General features: G+C 42.6%; 1 protein-coding gene across 9 annotated transcripts in view; it reads right to left on the bottom strand.

The window, feature by feature from the left end:
• Nucleotides 1-10,859: 10,859 nt before the first annotated feature.
• mllt10 (MLLT10 histone lysine methyltransferase DOT1L cofactor) overlaps nt 10,860-24,271 on the bottom strand; it is a 279,374-nt gene continuing 265,962 nt past the window's right edge. For 6 of the 9 annotated variants that reach the window (XM_063044224.1, XM_063044222.1, XM_063044223.1 and 3 more), the window contains 2 exons: nt 12,744-12,947; nt 10,860-12,429 (listed from right to left, as the gene is read on the bottom strand). In XM_063044224.1, the coding sequence (XP_062900294.1) occupies nt 12,385-12,429; nt 12,744-12,947 (249 nt within the window). In that variant the 3' untranslated portion in view covers nt 10,860-12,384. Of the gene's footprint in view, nt 12,430-12,743; nt 12,948-13,175; nt 13,245-24,271 lie in introns of those variants that run through there. The other 3 variants (XM_063044228.1, XM_063044227.1, XM_063044226.1) reach the window with 3 other exon arrangements.

Below are 24,271 nucleotides of genomic sequence, written 5' to 3'. Positions count from 1 at the left end.
GGTGGGGGGTGGTGGACGTGAAGGTGAGCAGACAGGTAGTGCAGAGCACCCCTTTAGCCATTCCCATGAATAATAAGTTTACCGTCCTGGATACTGTTGGCGGGGACGACCGACCAGGTGTGAGCCATGGTGGCAGGGCCTCCGGCACTGAGTCTGACCCGGTGGTGCAGAGGCGTGGGACGGAGAAGAGGAGAGCTGTTGTCATTGGAGACTCTATAGTCAGGGGAGCAGACAGGAGATTTTGTGGATGTGAGAAGGACACCCGCATGGTTTGTTGCCTCCCGGGTGCCAGAGTCCGGGATGTCTCTGACCGGGTGCACGACATCCTAGTACGAGAGGGAAAGCAACCAGAAGTCGTGATACATGTTGGGACCAACGACATAGGCAGGAAGAGGGATGAGGTCCTGAAGTGTGAGTTTCAGGAACTAGGCAGAAGGCTGAAGAACAGGACCTCAAGGGTGGCATTCTCAGGATTGCTGCCAGTGCTACGTGACAGTGATGGTAAGAATTGGAAGAGATAGAAACATAGAAACATAGAAAATAGGTGCAGGAGTAGGCCATTCGGCCCTTCGAGCCTGCACCGCCATTTATTATGATCATGGCTGATCATCAAACTCAGAACCCCGCCCCAGCCTTCCCTCCATACCCCCTGACCCCCGTAGCCACAAGGGCCATATCTAACTCCCTCTTAAATATAGCCAATGAACTGGCCTCAACTGTTTCCTGTGGCAGAGAATTCCACAGATTCACCACTCTCTGTGTGAAGAGGTTTTTCCTAATCTCGGTCCTAAAAGGCTTCCCCTCTATCCTCAAACTGTGGCCCCTCGTTCTGGACTTCCCCAACATTGGGAACAATCTTCCTGCATCTAGCCTGTCCAATCCCTTTAGGATCTTATACGTTTCAATCAGATCCCCCCTCAATCTTCTAAATTCCAACGAGTACAAGCCCAGTTCAATCAGCCTTTCTTCATATGAAAGTCCTGCCATCCCAGGAATCAATCTGGTGAACCTTCTTTGTACTCCCTCTATGGCAAGGATGTCTTTCCTCAGATTAGGGGACCAAAACTGCACACAACACTCTAGGTGTGGTCGCACCAAGGCCTTGTACAACTGCAGTAGTACCTCCCTGCTCCTGTACTCGAATCCTCTCGCTATAAATGCCAGCATACCATTCGCCTTTTTCACCGCCTGCTGTACCTGCATGCCCACTTTCAATGACTGGTGTATAATGACACCCAGGTCTCGTTGCATCTCCCCTTTTCCTAATCGGCCACCATTCAGATAATAATCTGTTTTCCTATTTTTGCCACCAAAGTGGATAACTTCACATTTATCCACATTAAATTGCATCTGCTATGAATTTGCCCACTCACCCAACCTATTCAAGTCACCCTGCATCCTCCTCACAGCTAACACTGCCACCCAGCTTCGTGTCATCTGCAAACTTGGAGATGCTGCATTTAATTCCCTCATCCAAGTCATTAATATATATTGTAAACAACTGGGGTCCCAGCACTGAGCCTTGCGGTACCCCACTAGTCACCGCCTGCCATTCTGAAAAGGTCCCGTTTATTCCCACTCTTTGCTTCCTGTCTGCCAACCAGTTCTCTATCCACATCAATACCATACCCCCAATACCGTGTGCTTTAAGTTTGCACACTAATCTCCTGTGTGGGACCTTGTCAAAAGCCTTTTGAAAATCCAAATATACCACATCCACTGGTTCTCCCCTATCCACTCTACTAGTTACATCCTCAAAAAATTCGATGAGATTCGTCAGACATGATTTTCCTTTCACAAATCCATGCTGACTTTGTCCGATCATTTCACCGCTTTCCAAATGTGCTGTTATCACATCTTTGATAACTGACTCCAGCAGTTTCCCCACCACTGACGTTAGGCTAACCAGTCTATAATTCCCCGGTTTCTCTCTCCCTCCTTTTTTAAAAAGTGGAGTTACATTAGCCACCCTCCAATCCTCAGGAACTAGTCCAGAATCTAACGAGTTTTGAAAAATTATCACTAATGCATCCACTATTTCTTGGGCTACTTCCTTAAGCACTCTAGGATGCAGACCATCTGGCCCTGGGGATTTATCTGCCTTCAATCCCTTCAATTTACCTAACACCACTTCCCTACTAACATGTATTTCGCTCAGTTCCTCCATCTCACTGGACCCTCTGTCCCCTACTATTTCTGGAAGATTATTTATGTCCTCCTTAGTGAAGACAGAACCAAAGTAATTATTCAATTGGTCTGCCATGTCCTTGCTCGCCATAATCAATTCACCTGTTTCTGTCTGTAGGGGACCTACATTTGTCTTTACCAGTCTTTTCCTTTTTACATATCTATAAAAGCTTTTACAGTCCGTTTTTATGTTCCCTGCCAGTTTTCTCTCATAATCTTTTTTCCCCTTCCTAATTAAGCCCTTTGTCCTCCTCTGCTGAACTCTGAATTTCTCCCAGTCCTCAGCTGAGCCACTTTCTCTGGCTAATTTGTATGCTTCTTCTTTGGAATTGATACTATCCCTAATTTCTCTTGTCAGCCACGGGTGCACTACCTTCCTTGATTTATTCTTTTGCCAAACTGGGATGAACAATTGTTGTAGTTCATCCATGCAACCTTTAAATGCTTGCCATTGCATATCCACCGTCAATCCTTTAAGTGTCATTTGCCAGTCTATCTTAGCTAATTCACGTCTCATACCTTCAAAGTTACCCCTCTTTAAGTTCAGAACCTTTGTTTCTGAATTAACTATGTCACTCTCCATCTTAATGAAGAATTCCACCATATTATGGTCACTCTTACCCAAGGGGCCTCTCACGACAAGATCGCTAATTAACCCTTCCTCATTGCTCAAAACCCAGTCCAGAATAGCCTGCTCTCTGGTTGGTTCCTCGACATGTTGGTTCAAAAAACCATCCCGCATACATTCCAAGAAATCCTCTTCCTCAGCACCTTTACCAATTTGGTTCACCCAATCTACATGTAGATTGAAGTCACCCATTATAACTGCTGTTCCTTTATTGCACACATTTCTAATTTCCTGTTTAATACCATCTCCGACCTCACTACTACTGTTAGGTGGCCTGTACTCAACTCCCACCAGCGTCTTCTACCCCTTAGTGTTACGCAGCTCTACCCATATCGATTCCACATCTTCCCGGCTTATGTCCTTCCTTTCTATTGCGTTAATCTCTTCTTTAACCAGCAACGCCACCCCACCTCCCCTTCCTTCATGTCTATCCCTCCTGAATATTGAATATCCCTGAACGTTGAGCTCCCATCCCTGGTCACCCTGGAGCCATGTCTCTGTGATCCCAACTATATCATAATCATTAATAACAATCTGCACTTTCAATTCATCCACCTTATTACGAATGCTCCTTGCATTGACACACAATGGCAGTTGAATGCGTGGCTTAGGAGTTGGTGCAGGGAGCAGGGTTTTAGATTTTTGGACCATTGGGATCTCTTCTGGGGAAGGTAGGACCTGTACAGATTGGATGGGTTGCACCTGAACTCGAGGGGGAGAAATATCCTTGCAGGTAGGTTTGCTAGCATGGTTCAGGAGCGTTTAAACTAATTTGCAAGGGGGATGGAACCCAGAGCGATAGAGCAGTGAAAGAAACATAGAAACATACATAGAAACATAGAAACATAGAAAATAGGTGCAGGAGTAGGCCATTCGGCCCTTCGAGCCTGCACCGCCATTTATTATGATCATGGCTGATCATCCAACTCAGAACCCAGCCTTCCCTCCATACCCCCTGACCCCTGTAGCCACAAGGGCCATATCTAACTTCCTTTTAAACATAGCTAATGAACTGGCCTCAACAGTTTGCTGTGGCAGAGAATTCCACAGATTCACCACTCTCTGTGTGAAGAAGTTTTTCCTAACCTTGGTCCTAAAAGGCTTCCCCTCTATCCTCAAACTGTGACCCCTCGTTCTAGACCTCCCCAACATCGGGAACAATCTTCCCGCATCTAGCCTGTCCAATCCCTTTAGGATCTTATACGTTTCAATCAGATCCCCCCTCAATCTTCTAAATTCCAACGAGTACAAGCCCAGTTCATCCAGTCTTTCTTCATATGAAAGTCCTGCCATCCCAGGAATCAATCTGGTGAACCTTCTTTGTACTCCCTCTATGGCAAAGATGTCTTTCCTCAGATTAGGGGACCAAAACTGCACACAATACTCCAGGTGTGGTCTCACCAAGGCCTTGTACAACTGCAGTAGTACCTCCCTGCTCCTGTGCATGGAGTAAAGCCAGATCTAACATGTAGAGAGGCTTTGAGGAAAGAGAAGCAGAATAAAGACAGTGTAAAGACAGTAAGGTAGAAGGGCTGAGATGTGTGTACCTCAATGCAAAAAGCATCAGGAACAAAGGTGATGAACTGAGAGCTTGGATGGATACATGGAATTATGATGTAGTGGCCATTACAGAGACTTGGCTGGCACCAGAGCAGGAATGGATTCTCAATATTCCTGGATTTTGGTGCTTTAAAAGGGATAGAGAGGGCAGAAAAAAGGGGTGGAGGGGTGGCATTACTGGTCAGGGATACTATACAGCTACACAAAGGGCGAGTAATGTAGCAGGATCCTCTTTTGATTCAATATGGGTGGAAGTCAGGAACAGGAAGGGAGCAGTTACTCTCTTGGGGGTATTCTATAGGCCCCCTGGTAGCAGTAGAGATACAGAGGAGCAGATTGGGAGGCAGATTTTGGAAAGGTGCAAAAATAACAGGGTTGTTATCATGGGTGACTTTAACTTCCTTAATATTGATTGGCACCTGATTAGTTTCAAGGGTTTAGATGGGGCAGAGTTTGTTCAGTGTTTCCAGGACGGATTCCTGTCGCAGCATGTGGACAGGCCGACCGGGGGAATGCCATACTAGATCTAGTACTAAGTAATGAACCAGGTCAGGGCACAGATCTCTCAGTGGGTGAGCATCTGGGGGACAGTGACCACCGCTCCCTGGCCTTTAGCATTATCATGGAAAAGGATAGAATCAGAGAGGACAGGAAAATTTTTAATTGGGGAAGGGCAAATTATGAGGCTGTAAGGCTAGAACTTGCGGGTGTGAATTGGGATGATGTGTTTGCAGGGAAATGTACTATGGACATGGGGTCGATGTTTAGAGATCTCTTGCAGGAGGTTAGGGATAAATTTGTCCCGGTGAGGAAGATGAAGAATGGTAGGGTGAAGGAACCATGGGTGACAAGTGAGGTGGAAAATCTAGTCAGGTGGAAGAAGGCAGCATACATGAGGTTTAGGAAGCAAGGATCAGATGGGTCTATTGAGGAATATAAGGAAGCAAGAAAGGAGCTTAAGAAGGGGCTGAGAAGAGCAAAAAGGGGGCATGAGAAGGCCTTGGTGAGTAGGGTAAGGGAAAACCCCAAGGCATTCTTCAATTATGTGAAGAAAAAAAAGGATGAGAGGAGTGAAGGTAGGACCGATTAGAGATAAAGGTGGGAAGACGTGCCTGGAGGCTGTGGAAGTGAGCGAGGTCCTCAATGAATACTTCTCTTCAGTATTCACCAATGAGAGGGAACTTGATGGTGAGGACAATATGAGTGAGGTTGATGTTCTGGAGCATGTTGATATTAAGGAAGAGGAGGTGTTGGAGTTGTTAAAATACATTAGGATAGGTAAGTCCCTGGGGCCTGATGGAATACTCCCCAGGCTGCTCCACGAGGCGAGGGAAGAGATTGCTGAGCCTCTGGCTAGGATCTTTATGTCCTCGTTGTCCACGGGAATGGTACTGGAGGATCGGAGGGAGGCGAATGTTGTCCCCTTGTTCAAAAAAGGCAGTAGGGATAGTCCGGGTAATTATAGACCAGTGAGCCTTACGTCTGTGGTGGGAAAGCTGTTGGAAAAGATTCTTAGAGATAGGATCTATAGGCATTTAGAGAATCATGGTCTGACCAGGGACAGTCAGCATGGCTTTGTGAAGGGCAGATCGTGTCTAACAAGCCTGATAGAGTTCTTTGAGGAGGTGACCAGGCATATAGATGAGGGTAGTGCAGTGGATGTGATCTATATGGATTTTAGCAAGGCATTTGACAAGATTCCACACAGTAGGCTTATTCAGAAAGTCAGAAGGCATGGGATCCAGGGAAGTTTGGCCAGGTGGATTCAGAATTGGCTTGCCTGCAGAAGGCAGAGGGTTGTGATGGAGGGAGTACATTCAGATTGGGGGATTGTGACTAGTGGTGTCCCACAAGGATCTGTTTTGGGACCTCCACTTTTCATGATTTTTATTAACGACCTGGATGTGGGGGTAGAAGGGTGGGTTGGCAAGTTTGCAGATGACACTAAGGTTGGTGGTGTTGTAGATAGTGTAGAGGATTGTCAAAGATTGTAGTCAGACATTGATAGGATGCAGAAGTGGGCTGAGAAGTGGCAGATGGTGTTCAACCCAGAGAAGTGTGAGGTGGTACACTTTGGAAGGACAAACTCCAAGGCAGAGTACAAAGTAAATGGCAGGATACTTGGTAGTGTGGAGGAGCAGAGGGAGCTGGGGGGTACATGTCCACAGATCCCTGAAAGTTGCCTCACAGGTGGATAGGGTAGTTAAGAAAGCTTATGGGGTGTTAGCTTTCACAAGTCGAGGGATAGAGTTTAAGAGTCGCGATGTAATGATGCAGCTCTATAAAACTCTAGTTAGGCCACACTTAGAGTACTGTGTCCAGTTCTGGTCACCTCACTATAGGAAGGATGTGGAAGCATTGGAAAGGGTACAGAGGAGATTTACCAGGATGCTGCCTGGTTTAGAGAGTATGCATTATGATCAGAGATTAAGGGAGCTAGGGCTTTACTCTTTGGAGAGGAGGAGGATGAGAAGAGACATGATAGACGTGTATAAGATAATAAGAGGAATAGATAGAGCAGATAGCCAGCGCCTCTTCCCCAGGGCACCACTGCTCAATACTAGAGGACATGGCTTTAAGGTAAGGGGTGGGAAGGTCAAGGAGGATATTAGAAGGTTTTTTACTCAGAGAGTGGTTGGTGCGTGGAATGCACTGCCTGAGTCAGTAGTGGAGGCAGATACACTAGTGAAGTTTAAGAGACTACTGGACAGGTATATGGAGGAATTTAAGGTGGGGGCTTATATGGGAGGCAGGGTTTGAGGGTCCGCACAACATTGTGGGCCAAAGGGCCTGTACTGTGCTGTACTATTCTATGTCTATGTTCTATTTATAAGCTGTGATACTTGCCAAAGCGGGTGTTACTAAGTACTGACCATGCAGGGTGCCCAAACTTTTGCTTCGGGCCCTTTTACAGTTTCAGAATAAGAAAGGAAAAGATGGAAATAAAAAAGATTTCTTGCGTAAAATAATAAAGAAATGTGGCATCTTTAACTTTATGCCTTTTGGAAATCAGTTCATTTTTTACTCGCTTAGCTATTCACAGTAACAGAAATTTTGACCAGGGGGTGCCCAAACTTTTGCATGCCACGGTATGCTTCTTGGTCTTGTAGATAAATTCTTGATGTCAAAAGCAATCATATTTAACAAGTTAAACTGCCTGGGAAATTTTTGGAATTGACCAGCAGCTTTGCTGTTGTCAGGTAGCATGGCAAGTGTTTTATATTTTTACTTTTATGTCTACTTTCTAACTCACTCATTTGAAGTTATCATATATCTGAGATTATGAACCACTGCTTTCATGTCATTGCAAAAATGCATACAAGCTTATACCAATGGTATGCGAGTCCTATAGGTACTGAGATAATGTTGCTCTTGTAGCAATATCTATAAGAAGCTATGAGAAATCATTTAAAAAAGGGAAATGATAAGTAATTTCTGAAAATCATAATTTTTGAAACACTCTACCCTAGAGAAACAAAATCAATGAATACGTTCAATGATTCAGAAGGACAAATCTTTTTCAATGGTATAGAAACATAGAAACATAGAAAATAGGTGCAGGAGTAGGCCATTCGGCCCTTCGAGCCTGCACCGCCATTTATTATGATCATGGCTGATCATCCAACTCAGAACCCAGCCTTCCCTCCATACCCCCTGACCCCTGTAGCCACAAGGGCCATATCTAACTTCCTTTTAAACATAGCTAATGAACTGGCCTCAACAGTTTGCTGTGGCAGAGAATTCCACAGATTCACCACTCTCTGTGTGAAGAAGTTTTTCCTAACCTCGGTCCTAAAAGGCTTCCCCTCTATCCTCAAACTGTGACCCCTCGTTCTAGACCTCCCCAACATCGGGAACAATCTTCCTGCATCTAGCCTGTCCAATCCCTTTAGGATCTTATACGTTTCAATCAGATCCCCCCTCAATCTTCTAAATTCCAACGAGTACAAGCCCAGTTCATCCAGTCTTTCTTCATATGAAAGACCTGCCATCCCAGGAATCAATCTGGTGAACCTTCTTTGTACTCCCTCTATGGCAAAGATGTCTTTCCTCAGATTAGGGGACCAAAACTGCACACAATACTCCAGGTGTGGTCTCACCAAGGCCTTGTACAACTGCAGTAGTACCTCCCTGCTCCTGTACTCGAATCCTCTCGCTATAAATGCCAGCATACCGTTCGCCTTTTTCACCGCCTGCTGTACCTGCATGCCCACTTTCAATGACTGGTGTATAATGACACCCAGGTCTCGTTGCACCTCCCCTTTTCCTTATCGGCCACCATTCAGATAATAATCTGTTTTCCTATTTTTGCCACCAAAGTGGATAACTTCACATTTATCCACATTAAATTGCATCTGCCATGAGTTTGCCCACTCACCCAACCTATCCAAGTCACCCTGCATCCTCTTAGCATCCTCCTCACTGCTAACACTGCCACCCAGCTTCGTGTCATCCGCAAACTTGGAGATGCCGCATTTAATTCCCTCATCCAAGTCATTAATATATATTGTAAACAACTGGGGTCCCAGCACTGAGCCTTGCGGTACCCCACTAGTCACCGCCTGCCATTCTGAAAAGGTCCCGTTTATTCCCACTCTTTGCTTCCTGTCTGCTAACCAATTCTCCACCCACACCAATACCTTACCCCCAATACCGTGTGCTTTAAGTTTGCACACTAATCTCCTATGTGGGACCTTGTCAAAAGCCTTTTGAAAATCCAAATATACCACATCCACTGGTTCTCCCCTATCCACTCTACTAGTTACATCCTCAAAAAATTCTATGAGATTCGTCAGACATGATTTTCCTTTCACGAATCCATGCTGACTTTGTCCGATCATTTCACCGCTTTCCAAATGTGCTGTTATCACATCCTTGATAACTGACTCCAGCAGTTTCCCCACCACCGACGTTAGGCTAACCGGCCTATAATTCCCCGGTTTCTCTCTCCCTCCTTTTTTAAAAAGTGGGGTTACATTAGCCACCCTCCAATCCTCAGGAACTAGTCCAGAATCTAACGAGTTTTGAAAAATTATCACTAATGCATCCACTATTTCTTGGGCCACTTCCTTAAGCACTCTGGGATGCAGACCATCTGGCCCTGGGGATTTATCTGCCTTCAATCCCTTCAATTTACCTAACACCACTTCCCTACTAACATGTATTTCGCTCAGTTCCTCCATCTCACTGGACCCTCTGTCCCTTACTATTTCTGGAAGATTATTTATGTCCTCCTTAGTGAAGACAGAACCAAAGTAATTATTCAATTGGTCTGCCATGTCCTTGCTCCCCATAATCAATTCACCTGTTTCTGTTTGCAGGGGACCTACATTTGTCTTTATCAGTCTTTTCCTTTTTACATATCTATAAAAGCTTTTACAGTCCGTTTTTATGTTCCCTGCCAGTTTTCTCTCATAATCTTTTTTCCCCTTCCTAATTAAGCCCTTTGTCCTCCTCTGCTGAACTCTGAATTTCTCCCAGTCCTCAGGTGAGCCACTTTCTCTGGCTAATTTGTATGCTACTTCTTTGGAATTGATACTATCCCTAATTTCTCTTGTCAGCCACGGGTGCACTACCTTCCTTGATTTATTCTTTTGCCAAACTGGGATGAACAATTGTTGTAGTTCATCCATGCAACCTTTAAATGCCTGCCATTGCATATCCACCGTCAATCCTTGAAGTGTCATTTGCCAGTCTATCTTAGCTAATTCATGTCTCATACCTTCAAAGTTACCCCTCTTTAAGTTCAGAACCTTTGTTTCTGAATTAACTACGTCACTCTCCATGTTAATGAAGAATTCCACCATATTATGGTCACTCTTACCCAAGGGGCCTCTCACGACAAGATCGCTAATTAACCCTTCCTCATTGCTCAAAACCCAGTCCAGAATAGCCTGCTCTCTAGTCGGTTCCTCGACATGTTGGTTCAAAAAACCATCCCGCATACATTCCAAGAAATCCTCTTCCTCAGCACCTTTACCAATTTGGTTCACCCAGTCTACATGTAGATTGAAGTCACCCATTATAACTGCTGTTCCTTTATTGCACACATTTCTAATTTCCTGTTTAATACCATCTCCGACCTCACTACTACTGTTAGGTGGCCTGTACACAACTCCCACCAGCGTCTTCTGCCCCTTAGTGTTACGCAGCTCTACCCATATCGATTCCACATCTTCCCGGCTTATGTCCTTCCTTTCTACTGCGTTAATCTCTTTTTTAACCAGCAACGCCACCCCACCTCCCCTTCCTTCGTGTCTATCCCTCCTGAATATTGAATATCCCTGAACGTTGAGCTCCCATCCCTGGTCACCCTGGAGCCATGTCTCTGTGATCCCAACTGTATCTATGATTATAGGCAGCAAAACAGTTATTGAACAGTGGGCCAGCCCATGTGTCATGTATTCATGAAGTAGGGTGCAAAATAATAAACATCTTTCTTCAAAATATTTTAAAAATTTAATTTTACTTTTATATGCAGAGAATTAACTTTGAGATAACTTAATTTTTCATGTACAATAGGTCAGCTGAAAAACTGAACATACAAAAACTGTTAAAACACAAGTAAAATTTCTTTGGAATCCAAAAGCACTCAGAAAATATTTATACAACACCACCATTATTTAAGCAACAAATAAATAAAATGTAAGCTAACTTTTGTTGTAGGCCACAGGAGGCAGTAAAGAAGTCATTAGGTACATTTTTCATAAAACCTAATTTGTAATAATGGTTTTAGCCACTCAATTATTAGCAAACCAGTAATGTATGCTCATAAGCAAATATTACTAACAATAATTGAGACAACTTTTATATCATTTTTCAATACATTTGATATTTTACAACTAAGCAAAATAAACACTACAGCAAAATGTCTTCAAAATCTGTACAAAGTTTGTTAGAGATCAATCAGTGGGTTGAAAGTAAGAATCTAAAATGAACCACACTGATTTATTTGTCAATATCTACAAAATCCAGTTGGTCTTAATGCTTTTTTTCTAAAATTCCCCAGCATGTATAAAAATAAATTAATAAAATGATACTTTCCCACTCAACTGCATAACTGCTAATTAGAAATATTACAAACCAAAATATTGATGTTTTATTTCAATTTGCTATGAATTATGAAATTCACAAAGCATATTTACAGGTGAGAGATACAAACTGTGCAACATTCAACCTTGAAACTAATTATTACCAACTGCAAGTTTATGTAGAGGGGGCTGGTTTGGCCACGGAGAGCTGGGAATTCTTTCCAAGAAGAAAAATTCCTGCTGTTGAAACAGGAATTGTGATTGAGTGCATACTCAGCTGTCCAGAGCTATTTCACAATGGACTTCACAACAGGCACTTGGTTAGGCTGACAGCCAACACATCTCTCAAAGGAATCTTGCCCAGCAGCAGGCTAATCCATTTCTTCCTCTTTTATAGAGTGATCTGGTCCCCCAGTGACCAAAACTCTCAGAAGCCTATTGCACCACAACTGAGTACCCATGCTCGAAGTGGTCCTGGAAACATTCACAGCAAAGGGACAGAGAACAACACAAAATACATGCAACATAAAACTTGGAAAATGCAAATCCCAAGGCCTGTCCATCACATCAGCAGGACCAGGAATAATCACTGTGTCACTTTTTTGCAATGTAACTTGAGTTTGACATTTATAAGATTTAGTTTTGCATTTAAAAATCGTAATTACACTAGTATCAAAATACACAAATAGAAGCATAAAATATTATTAATTCATGTTTTATGGGTGGTCATAATGAATTTATTTTTCAGATTCCTCCATACCAAAAGTTTTATGTTAGTGCAATTAAGCTGCAAAACTAGTAAACCACATGTGACAATTTAGGAATGGCTTATGGAAGTTTATTTTGGTTCTATGTTCTAGTGTGACAACCAGTGTATTTTCCACAATTATTCCAACTAAACACCGAGTAAGATTCATCCATTATGCAGCTGGTTGAGCTGCTACAACAAAACACATTCTGGAATTTGAAGGTCCTGTGTCAACTCTTCTCTTGTGTGACAGGGCTACCTTTTTCATTGAGCCTCTGGAAAGAAACAAAAAGATATGTTAAAATTATTCCGCACAACTTAAATTTTACCTCATAAAACCACGTTATTTTAAAAAATATTCTGCATTTTAAAGCATTAATATTTCAAAAATATTTATGAAACTTTTAAAAAACAATTTTATTAAATTAAATGCAGGAACATGTGTTTGAACCAAGACTCATTTAAATCAGATTGTGTTTGACTTTAACTTTGAAATATGATCCAATTAGACCTATAAAGATAAAATAGATTTTGTCCTGAACTACAACTGTTTTTTTAAAAAATTGCTGTTTCTAGATGTTAAACTTACTGGAACTTTTGGTGTGGAAGCTTCACTATGAATGGATATGAAAGGGTTAGGAGTTGCTGAGTGAAGTGGCTGTGTCTGGGCACTTGCCAGTAGGTTACTCATAGGAATGTGTGTTGTCCCAGTAATCTGTAGCTGCTGCAGCTCATGCTGATGTTGGTGGTGCTGTTGCTGCATTATCTGATAAAACAGAGCCTGATGTTGTTCCTAAATTTAAAGAAAGGCATAAGAAAATGTGCATTTCAAATTACCGCATATGAACAACAAATCCTCTTATATCTTTCAGTTATTAGTACATGAATCAAAACAGGTAAAAAGAGACAAGGTAATGTCATTGCTGAGCAGCAGGTTGGCAATAATATAAGAATATAAGAAAAAGTCACCCTTTTATGGTGGCTCTACTAGTCAATAAGATCATGGTAAATCCAAACTTACCCTCAACCACATTCCTGCTTGCTTCCATTACCCTTGACTACCTTGTAGTTTAGATGTGTCAGTCTTGGCCTATAACATATTCCATTACTTCACTTCCACAGTACTACATGGTAGAAATATTTAGATATTCACAACTTTCAGAGAATTGCTTTTTCCTTATTGGTATTTTAAATGATCAACCGCTTTGTTTGAAATTCTGGCTATCTCAAGTGAGTGAATGATCCTTTCAGCATTCACCCTGTCAATCCCCCTCAGAATCTCAATCTTCTTTACAATGAGCATAGGCCAGTCTAGTGAACTTGGTTTCATTATGTCAGTTCCTTCCTCCTAGAATCCAGCAGTAAACCCTCTTTGCACTACTATTGATGTAAGCAAATCCTTCCTTACAAATAGGGGCCAAAACTACAGTCGTGAGCTTACCAGCATCCTGTATAGTTACATTTAAATAATCCTTATTGTTATACTCTGTACTCCTTGCAATAAAGGACAGAATTCCATTAGCCTTGCTAGTAACTTATTGTACCTCTGTGCTATGTTTTGTTTCATGTATTATGAACTTCAAAATACTTTTGTACCTAACTTCTTAGTCTCATTCTTAAATAACAATTTGCTTTTGTGTTCTTCCTTCCAAACTGAATAATCTCATATTTTCCTTATTATAATTTTCCAATTTCTTGCCCATTTATTTAATCTACCCATATCTCTAAGCTTTTTGTGGCTTCATAATTTGCTAACCTATAACTCCACCAATTACCGTCCTACTTATAACCAAATGTAACATTCCTTTCTCACTCCAACCACTTCCACCTACATAATCTTCCCATATTTTATCTCCAAATGTTACTATGTTACCTTAGCTCAACTTTTTCAGACATCATCAAAAATTCAGTTGTGGAAATTGGTGATGACACATTAACAGCACGTGTTATTAGATTTTTCATTTCCAATTCATGTAAAACTTTTATCTTTATAAATACACTCCAATATTATTTTTCCAATGCATCTTTATATAATTGCTCTCATGCATGTTTTTTAGTTTTTATAAAATCCAGTCTCCAATACAAATACAAATCCTTTTATTTTCTTGTAACCACCACAATCTATAAACGTCTTTCCTTTAGCTCATGCATTTGAAAGGGCTTAAATTTTTAAAACGTGGGATATAGAGTCACATTTAAAGAAACATTTGTTTCAAACAGAGCTGCAGAATTAAAACTTGGCAGTAAGTTAAATACTGGGATGTAACATTACAAAGAATAAAAGTTGCCACACATTAAGGAAAAGGCAAACAGTGTCAGAAAAAAAAGTAGATTACTAGACAGAACCAAGCTAAACGAGAATATAAAGAACTCTCAGGTGCACTTGCATATACAGTGCCTATAAATAAAAGTATTCTCTACTTCCCCCCCCCCCCCGCCACCTGGAAGTGTTCATGTTTTATTGTTTTACAACATTGAATCACAGTGGATTTAATTTGGATTTTTTGACACACATCAACAGAAGTGATTCTTTCGTGTCATTGTGAAAACAAATTGGTCTAAATTTATTACAATTATTAAACACAAAATAATATAATCCATTCCATAATTACTCAACTCCTTCAGTCAGTATTTAGTAGATGTATCTTTGGCAGCAATTATAGCCTTGAGTCTGTGCTGGATAGGTCTCTATCAGCTTTGCATATCTGGACACTGTAATTTGTCCTTATTCTTCTTTACAAAACTTCTAAAACCAAATGGCTGCAAATGGTGATAATTTGGTGTGTTATATTAAAGGGGTGAATACTTATGCAATTATTTTCTGATTTATATTTGTAATCACTTTGTCAAGATCTGTTTTCACTTTGACATAAAAGCCATTTTCTGTTGATTAGAGTAAAAAAAAAGCCAAATTAAATCCACCATGATTCAATGTTGTAAAACAACAAAACATGAGGACATCCAAGGCAGGTTGAATACTTTTTTATATGCACTGTATGTAAACCTAGGAAGTGTGTAAACAAGGTTGGTGAGCTGTAGGTGCAATTATTCTTGTGGCAATAAGACAGAACTTGCTTCAAGAAAAATTGGAATAAATTTCAAACTGAAAGGATGTACTGTCTTCAGGAAAGATTCAGGATGTACAGAGGGATTTTGATCAGTTAGGTAAATGGGTTGCGGAATGGCAAATGGAATTTAATTTGGATAAGTGCAAGGTATTATAGTTTGGAAAGACAAATGAGGGAAAGACTTTCATTGTGAGTGGTGGGACCCTGGAGGATGTACAAGTAGTACAAATGTTTGGTTCTTTGAAAGTGGAGTCATAGGTAGAGGGCTTTTGGTATGCTGACCTTCATCAATCAGGCACTGAGTCCAGAATGTTATGGTTGTGTTGTAGTTGTACAATATATTAGTGAAGCTTCATTTGGACCAGTGTGTTCAGCTTTGGTCACCCTGCTGTTAAGCTAGAAAGAGCAGAGAGATTTTGGAGGATGTTGTCAGGATTGAGTTATAAGACCACACCACTTTGGAGAAGAATTAGGTCATTTGGCCCATTGAGTCTGCTCCACCAATTGATCATGGCTGATCTATCTCCCTCTCAACTCCATTTCTCCTGCCTTCTCCTCATCACCTTTCATGCTTTGAATTATCAAGAACCTTTCACCCTCCACCTTAAATACACTCAATGACCTGCCCTCTGCAGCTGCCTGTGGCAATGAATTCCACATCTGGCTAAAGAAATACCTCAACTCAGTTCTAAATAGACATCCCTCCATTCTGAGATTGTGCTCTCTGGTCCGAAACTAGAGGAAACATCCTCTCCACATCAACGATATTGAGGCCTTCGAACATTTGATAGGTTTCAATGAGATCCCCCTTATTCTTCTAAATTCCAGCAAGTACACGCCCAGAGCCATCAAACACTCCTCATATGATAAGCTTTCCCATGCTGGAATAATTTTCCTGAACCTCCTTTGACCCCTCTCCGATGTCAGCCCCATTCTTTCTTAGATATGGGACCCAAAACTGCTTACAATCGTCTAAGTGAGGCCTCTCATCAGTGCCTTGTAAAGGCTCAGCATTACATCCTTGTTTTATACTCTAGTCCTCTCGAAGTGAATGCTAACATTGTATTTGCCTTCCTCACCACCGACTCAACCTGCAAATTAACCTTTACAGAATCCTGCATGAGGACTTCTGACATGTCTATCCACGGCCTCCTCTACTGTAAAGATGAAGCCACACTCAGGTTGGAGGAACAACACCTTATATTCCGTCTGGGTAGCCTCCAACCTGATGGCATGAACATTGACTTCTCTAACTTCCGCTAAGGCCCCACCTCCCCTTCGTACCCCATCTGTTACTCATTTTTATGCACACATTCTTTCTCTCACTCTCCTTTTTCTCCCTCTGTCCCTCTGAATATACCTCTTGCCCATCCTCTGGGTCACCCCCCCCCTTGTCTTTCTTCCCGGACCTCCTGTCTCATGATCCTCTCGTATCCCCTTTTGCCTATCACCTGTCCAGCTCTCGGCTCTATCCCTCCCCCTCCTGTCTTCTCCTATCATTTTGCATCTCCCCCTCCCCCTCCAGCTTTCAAATCCCTTACTCACTCTTCCTTCAGTTAGTCCTGACGAAGGGTCTCGGCCTGAAACGTCGACTGCGCCTCTTCCTATAGATGCTGTTTGGCCTGCTGCATTCACCAGCAACTTTGATGTATGTTGCTTGAATTTCCAGCATCTGCAGAATTCCTGTTGTTTGAGGACTTCCAAGTTGCTTTGCGCCTCAGATTTTTAAATTTTCGCCCGATTTAGAAAATAGTCTATGCTTTTATGCTTTCTACCAAAGTGCATGACCATACACTTCCTGACACTGTATTCCATCTGTCACTTCTTTGCCCTTTCTCCTGAGTTCTTCGCAGCCTCCCTGTGTTCTCAGAACTACTTGTCCCTTTACCTATCTTCGTGTCATCTGCAAACTTGGCCACAAACCCATCAATTCCATCATCCAATTTACTGCATACAACGTAAAAAGAACATTGATCCCCTGCAGAACATCACTAGTCACCGGCAGCCAATCAGAAAAGGCCCCCTATATTCCCAATCTTTGCCTTCTGCCTATCAGCCAATGCTCTATCCATGCTAGTATCTTTCCTGTAATACCATGGGCTCTTATACTGCTATGCAGTCTCATGCATGGTACCTTGTCAAAGGCCTTCTTAAAATCCAAGTACACAACATCACTTGATTCTCCTTTATCTATCCTGCTTGTTATTTCCTAAAATAATTCCAATAGATTTCTCAGGCAAGATTTTCCCTTAAGGAAACCATGCTGCCTTTGGTCTACTTTATCATGAGCCTCAAGAACCCCAAAACCTCATCCATACAATTGACTCCGACATCATCCCAAACACTGAGGACATGCCAACTGGCTTAAATTTTCCTTTTTCTGTGTCTCTTCTTTCTTGAAGTGTGGAATGACGTTTGCAATTTTCCAATGCTCTAGAACCACAGCAGAATTTAGTGATTCTTGAAAGATCATTACCAATGCCTCCACAATCTCTTCAGCTACCTCCTTCAGAACCCTGGGGTGTAGTCCATCTGGTTTAGGTGACATATCTACCTTCAGACATATCAGCTTCCCAAGCACCTTCTCCCTAGTAATAGCAACTGCACTCACTTCTGCTCCTTGACACTCTTGACCTGACATACTGCTAGTGTCCTCCACAGTGAAGACTGATGCACAATACTTACTCAGTTCGTCCACAATTTCCTTATCCCCCATAACTTCCTCTCCAGTATCATTTTCCAACGGTTCAATATCTACTATCACCACTCTTTTACTCTTTATACATCTGATCAGCTTTTGGTATCCGCTTTAATATTATTAGCTAGTTCACCTTCGTACTTAATCTTCTCACTCCTCATGGCTTTTTAGATGCCTTCTGGTTGGTTTTTAAAAGCTTCTCAATCCTCTAACTTCCCACTAACTGTTGGTCTATTATATGCCCTCTGTTTTGCTTTTATGTTGGTTTTCCCTTGTCGCCACATGTATGTCATCCCGCCTATAGAATAATACTTCTTTGGAATGTATCTATCCTATGCCTTCCAAATTACTCCCAGAAACATCAGCCATTGCTGCACTGCTGACATCCCTGGCAGTGTCCCCCTCCAATTAACTCTGGCCAGCTCCTCTCTCATGCCTCTGTAATTCCCATTACACCACTGTAATACTGAAACATTTGACTTTAGCTTCTCCCTCTCAAATTGCGGGGTGAATTTTATCATATTATGATTATTGCATCCTAAGGGTTATTTTACCTTAAGCTCCCTAATCGAATCTGGTTACAACACCCAATCCAGAAAAGTGGATGATCCCCTAGTGGGCTCAGGCACAAGCTGCTCTAAAAAGCCACCTCACAGTCATTCTACAAATTCCCTCTCTTGGGATCCAAAATCAGCACCAACCTGAATTTCCCAATCTACCAGCATATTTGAATTACTATGACTATTGTAACATTTCCCTTTTGATATGCATTTTCTATCTCGAATTGTAATTTGTAGCCCACATCCTGGCTACTGTTTAGAGGCCTGTATATAACTCCCATCAGGGTCTTTTTACCTTTGCAGTTCCTTAACTCTATCCACCAGGATTCTACATCTTCCAATCCTATGTCACCTCTTTTTAATGATTTGATTTCATTTACCACCAACAGAGCCATGCCACTCCCTCTGCCTACATGTCTGTCCTTTCAATACAATATGTACCTTTGGATATCAAACTCCCAAATATAAATTTTATTAGTTATGGAGAGAGACTGAGCAGATTGGGAGGTTAATCAGTGAAGTGTGGGAGAATGAGAGTATAAAATCATGAGCAGCATAGATACAGTGAGATGTACAGTCCTTTTCCCTGGGTTAGAAACATTAAAAAAAACTTAGAAATCTACAGCACAGTACAGGCCGTTTGGTCCACAATATTGTACTGACCATGTAACCTACTCTAAAAACTGCCTAAAATTTCCCTACCGCATAGCCCCCTATTTTTCTAAGCTCCATGCACCTATCTAAGAGACTCTTAAAAGACCTTACTGTATCCGCCTCCAACACTGTCCCCGACAGTACATGCCATGCACCCACCACTCTCTGTGTGAGAAACTTACCTCTGGCATCCCCTTGTACCTACCTCCAAGCTCCTTAAAACTATGCCCCCTCATGTTAGCCATTTCAGCCTTGGTTATCCTCACGATCAATACCTTTCATCCTCTTGTAAACCTCTATCAGGTTACCTCTCGTTCTCCGTCGCTCCAAGGAGAAAAGGCCAAGTTCACTCAACCTATTCTCATAAGGATGTTCTCCAATACAAGGCAACATCCTTGTAAATCTCCTCTGCACTCTCTCTATAGCATCCACATCCTTTCTGTAGTGAAGTGACCAGAACTGAAAACAGTACTCCAAGTGGGGTCTAACGAAGGACTTATGTAGCTTTAATACTACCTCATGGCTCTTGAACTCAATCCCATGACTGATGAAGGCCAACACACCATACGTCTTCTTAACAACACTGTCAACCTCCGCAGCATCTTTGTGTGTCCTAAGGACTCGGACCCCAAGATCTCACTGATCTTCCACACTGCCAAAAGTCTTACTATTATATTATATTGTTTTCAATTTTGACCTACCAAAATGAACCACTTCACACTCATCTGGGTTGAACTCCACCGACCACTTCACAGCTCAGTTCTGCGACGTAGTGCTGTAGCCTCTGATAACCTTCCAGACTCTCCACAACACCCCCAACTTTTGTGTCATCAGCAAACTTACTAAACTTACTTACTAACTTCTACTTCCTCATCCAGGTCATTTATAAAATTCACAAAGAAGAGGGGTCCCAGAGCAGATCCCTGTGGAACAGCACTGGTCCATGCAGAATACGAAGCATCTACAACCACCTTTTGCCTTCTGTGGGCAAGCCAATTCTGGATTCACAAAGCAAAGTCTCCTTGGATCCCATGCCTCCTTACTTTCTGAATGAACCTCACATGGGAAACCTTATCAAATGCCTTACTGAAATCCATATACACTACATCCACTGTTCTACCTTCATCACTGTGTTTTGTTACATCCTCAAAGTATTCAATCAGGTTCGTAAGGCATGACCTGCTCTTGACAAAGCTATGCCGACTATCCTTAATCAGATTATGTCTATCCAAATGGTCATAAATCCTGGCTTTCAGGATCTTCCCCAACAACTTGCCCACCACTGAAATAAGACTCACTGGTCTATCATCTCCTGTTTTTTCTCTACTCCCTATCTTGAACAAAGGAACAACATTTTTAACCTTCTAATCCTCTGGTACTTCTCCAGTACATATTGATGATGCAAAGATCATTGCCAAAGGCTCAGCAATCTCTTTGCTTGCTTCCCACAGCAGCCTGGGGTATATCTTGTCCGATCCCGGTGACTTATCTAACTTAATGCTTTACAAAAACTCCAACATGTCCTCTTCTTTATGTCTATGCACTCAAGTATTTTAGTCCGCTGTAAGTCATCCCCACAATTGTCAAAGTCCTTTTCACTAGAGAATACCGAAGCAAAGTATTCATTTAGTAGCTCTGCTACCTCCTCCAGCTCAATGAATATTTTCACTCTTGCTCCTGATTGGTCCTATTCTCACACTGCTCATCCTCCTGCTCTTCACATACTTGTAGAATGCCTTGGGGTTTTACTTAATCCTGCTCGCCAAGGCCTTCTCATGGTCCCTTTTAGCTCTCCTAATTTCATTCTGGAGCTCCTTCCTGGCACCTTTATAATTTTCTAGAGCTCTAACAGTACCTAGTTTCTTGAACCTTTTATAAGCTTTTTTTCTTCTTAACTAAAATTTCTACATCCTTTGTACATCCTGGTTCTTTTACCCCACCATCCTTTCCATGCTTCAATGGAACGCACCTATGCAGAACACCATGCAAATGTTCCCTGAAAACATCTGTTCCCAAGTTCCTGCCTCATAGTATCATATTTCCCCCACCCCAATTGTTTTCCCAAACTCTGCCCCTATTCCTCTCCAGCCCCATGGTAAAGGAGATAGAGTTGTGATCACTAACTTCAAAATGCTCTCCCACCGACAGATGATACTTGATCATGTTCATTTTGACCTGTGTCAGGAGGGGCAAAATCCAAGAAAGGCAAGTGTTGGACCTGGTTAATGAAGGCGTCGGCAAGATCAAAGTGGCAGGGTTGCGTGACACTGAATCTCAAGTGACGAGATCAAAAAGCACAAGAGGGCTGATTCGCCCACTACCGGAATTACTCTCAACCTAACCCACTAGTTGGATTATCTGCATATTGTGCCAGGAAACCTTTCTGAACACACCTAACAAACTCCACCCCATCTAAACCCCTTGCTCTAAGGAGATGCCAATCAATATTAGGAAAGTTAAAATCACCCATCACAACAACCCTATTATTATTGCACTGTCCCAGAATTTTCCTCCCTATCTGTTCCTTGATGTCTCCGTTACTACTGGGGTGGGGGGGTGGGGGGTTATAAAAACACCCAGTAGAGTTTATTGGCCCCTTCCTGTTTCTGATTACATCCACAATGACTCAGCAGACAATCCCTCCAAGACTTCCTCCTTTTCTGCAGCCACGATACTATCCCTGATTAGCAGTGCCACTCCCCAACCTCTTTTGCCCCTCCACTGTCCTTTTTGAAACATCTAAAGCCCGGCACACTCAGCAGCCGTTCCAGCCCCTGAGACACCCAAGTCTCTGTAATAGCCGCGACATCATAGTTCCACATATTGATCCTTTTTCTAAGTTCATCTGCCTTGTTTATGATACTCCTTGCATTAAAATACACCTCACACCATCTGACTGAGTACTTCTTTGCCCTGTTATCTGCCTGTCCTTCCCCATAAACACCCTACAGGCTGTCACTACTTGTGCGCCAACCGCCCCATCCTCTGCCTCTTCACTTCGGTTCCCACCCCCCCTGCAAATCTAGTTTAAACCCTCCCCAAAAAAATTAGCAAACCCCCTTCCCAGGATATTGGTTCCACTCCAGTTCAGGTGCAACACGTCCCACTTGAACAGGTCACCCCTTCCCCAGAAAAGGTTCCAATGATCCAAGAACTTGAAACCCTGTCACCTGCACCATCTCCTCAGTCACTCATTGCGCTATCTTCCTGTTCTAACCTTCACTAGCTCATGGCACTGGAAGTAATCTGCAGATTACCAGCTTGGAGGTCCTGCTCTTCAGCCTCCTTCCTAACTCCCTAAACTTACTTCACAGGACCTCTACCCCTCTTCTGCCTATGTCATTGGTACCAACATATACCACGACCTCCCGCTGCTCACCCTCCCTTCAAGAATATTCTGCAACTGCTCAGAGACATCCTGGACCCTAGCACCTGGGAGGCAACACACTATCCTGGTGTCTCTTTTGCTGCCGCAGAATCTCCTATCTGTCCCCCTAACTACAGAGTCCCCTATGACTATTGTTCTGCCTGATTTCACCCAACCCTTCTGAGGCTCAGAGCTGACCATTGGTCTGGCTGCTGCTGCCTTGCCCAGATACATCATCCCACCTCAGCAGTGCCCACAGGGGTATGCCTGTTGCTGGGGGGGAATAGCCACATGGGGACCCTGCCCTGACTTCCTTCTCCCTTCACCTGTCACGATGTTCACACATCTATTCCCTGAATTCTGCACTCTGGGTGCAATCACCTGCTCAAAAGTCATATCTAACAATTGCTCTGCTTCCAGGATGATCCTAAATTCATCCAACTCCAGCTCCTTAATGTGGCCTTTCATGAGCTGGGGTTGGCTGCACTTTCCGCAGGTGTGGTCATCAGGGAGACTATCAAGTTCCATGAATTCCCACGTCCTACAGGAGGAGCATTCCACTGCCACATCTGCCATCTTGCCTGCACTGTACAGTGGGAAACCAAATCCTCTAAACTGTTTCTTCAACCTCAGCCTATTCTCGCAAAGCCTCTTGAGTCAAAGTCTGATGCTCCTACTCTCACTGCTGGCCTACTCCCAACAATGACCGCCCTGCCTGCCCCTTCTGTACTTTTATTTAATTCACAGTGCTCTGCTCCCAGTGCTGATGTCCCTCTGGAATGTCCAAAGAACAGCAAAGCTCTCCTTTTGTACAAGTTTTGCCAATCTGCAAGTAACCTCTTCAAAGTCTCTGGGTTAGGGAATCAAGAACTAGAGAGCATATGTTTAATGTGAGAAGGAAAAAAAAAATAATAGGGACCTGAGGGGTAACTTTTTCATCCAAAAGGTGGACAGTATATGAAATGAGCTGCCAGAGGAAATGGTTGAGACAGGAGTGTGGAGGTTAAGATTAGGGGTAGGGTCTAGGGATGGAGGTGAGGTGCTGGAGGGGAGGGGAGTGTGGAGGTTAGGGTTTGGAGGTGGTGATGAATCAGCATATAGGAAGGAGATTGAAAATCTGGTTGAGTGGTGCCACAACTACAACCTCTTACTTAATATCAGTAAGACCAAGGAGTTGATTATTGGCTTCAGGAGGAGGAAACTGGAGATCCAGGAGCCAATTCTCAATTCTCAGAGAGGGACAGCAACTTTAAATTCCTCACTGTTATCATTTCAGAGACTTGTCCTGGGCCTAGCACAAGATGTAATTATGAAGAAAGCACATTAGTGGATCTACTTCCTTAGAAGTTTGCAAAGATTTGGCATGACAAACTTTACAAAACTTGTAAAGGTGTGAGGTGGAGAGTATATTGACTGGCTGTATCACAGTCTGGTATGCAAACACCAATCCCCTTAAACGGAAATTCTTACAAAAAGTACATATTATCCAGTCCATCATGAGAAAAGCCCTCCCTATCATCGAGCACATCTATATGGTACGGTGGCACAGAAAGCCATCAACTATTATCAAGGACCCAGTTAATCAACCCTCAACCATCAAGCTCACTTTCAAGGACTCTTCATCTCATGTTCTCAATATCTATTGCTTATTTATTATTATTATTTCTTTATTTTGAATTTGTATTTGCAAAGTTTCTTTTGCATACTGGTTTTGGAAGTATGTTCAGGAGAACTTTCTTGCTCAGCACACTTTTGGCCAAACACAGAACT

Source organism: Mobula hypostoma, chromosome 3, assembly GCF_963921235.1.
Source record: "Mobula hypostoma chromosome 3, sMobHyp1.1, whole genome shotgun sequence".
Classification (NCBI taxonomy): domain Eukaryota; kingdom Metazoa; phylum Chordata; class Chondrichthyes; order Myliobatiformes; family Myliobatidae; genus Mobula; species Mobula hypostoma.
This window is presented reverse-complemented; position numbering and strand designations above follow the sequence as displayed.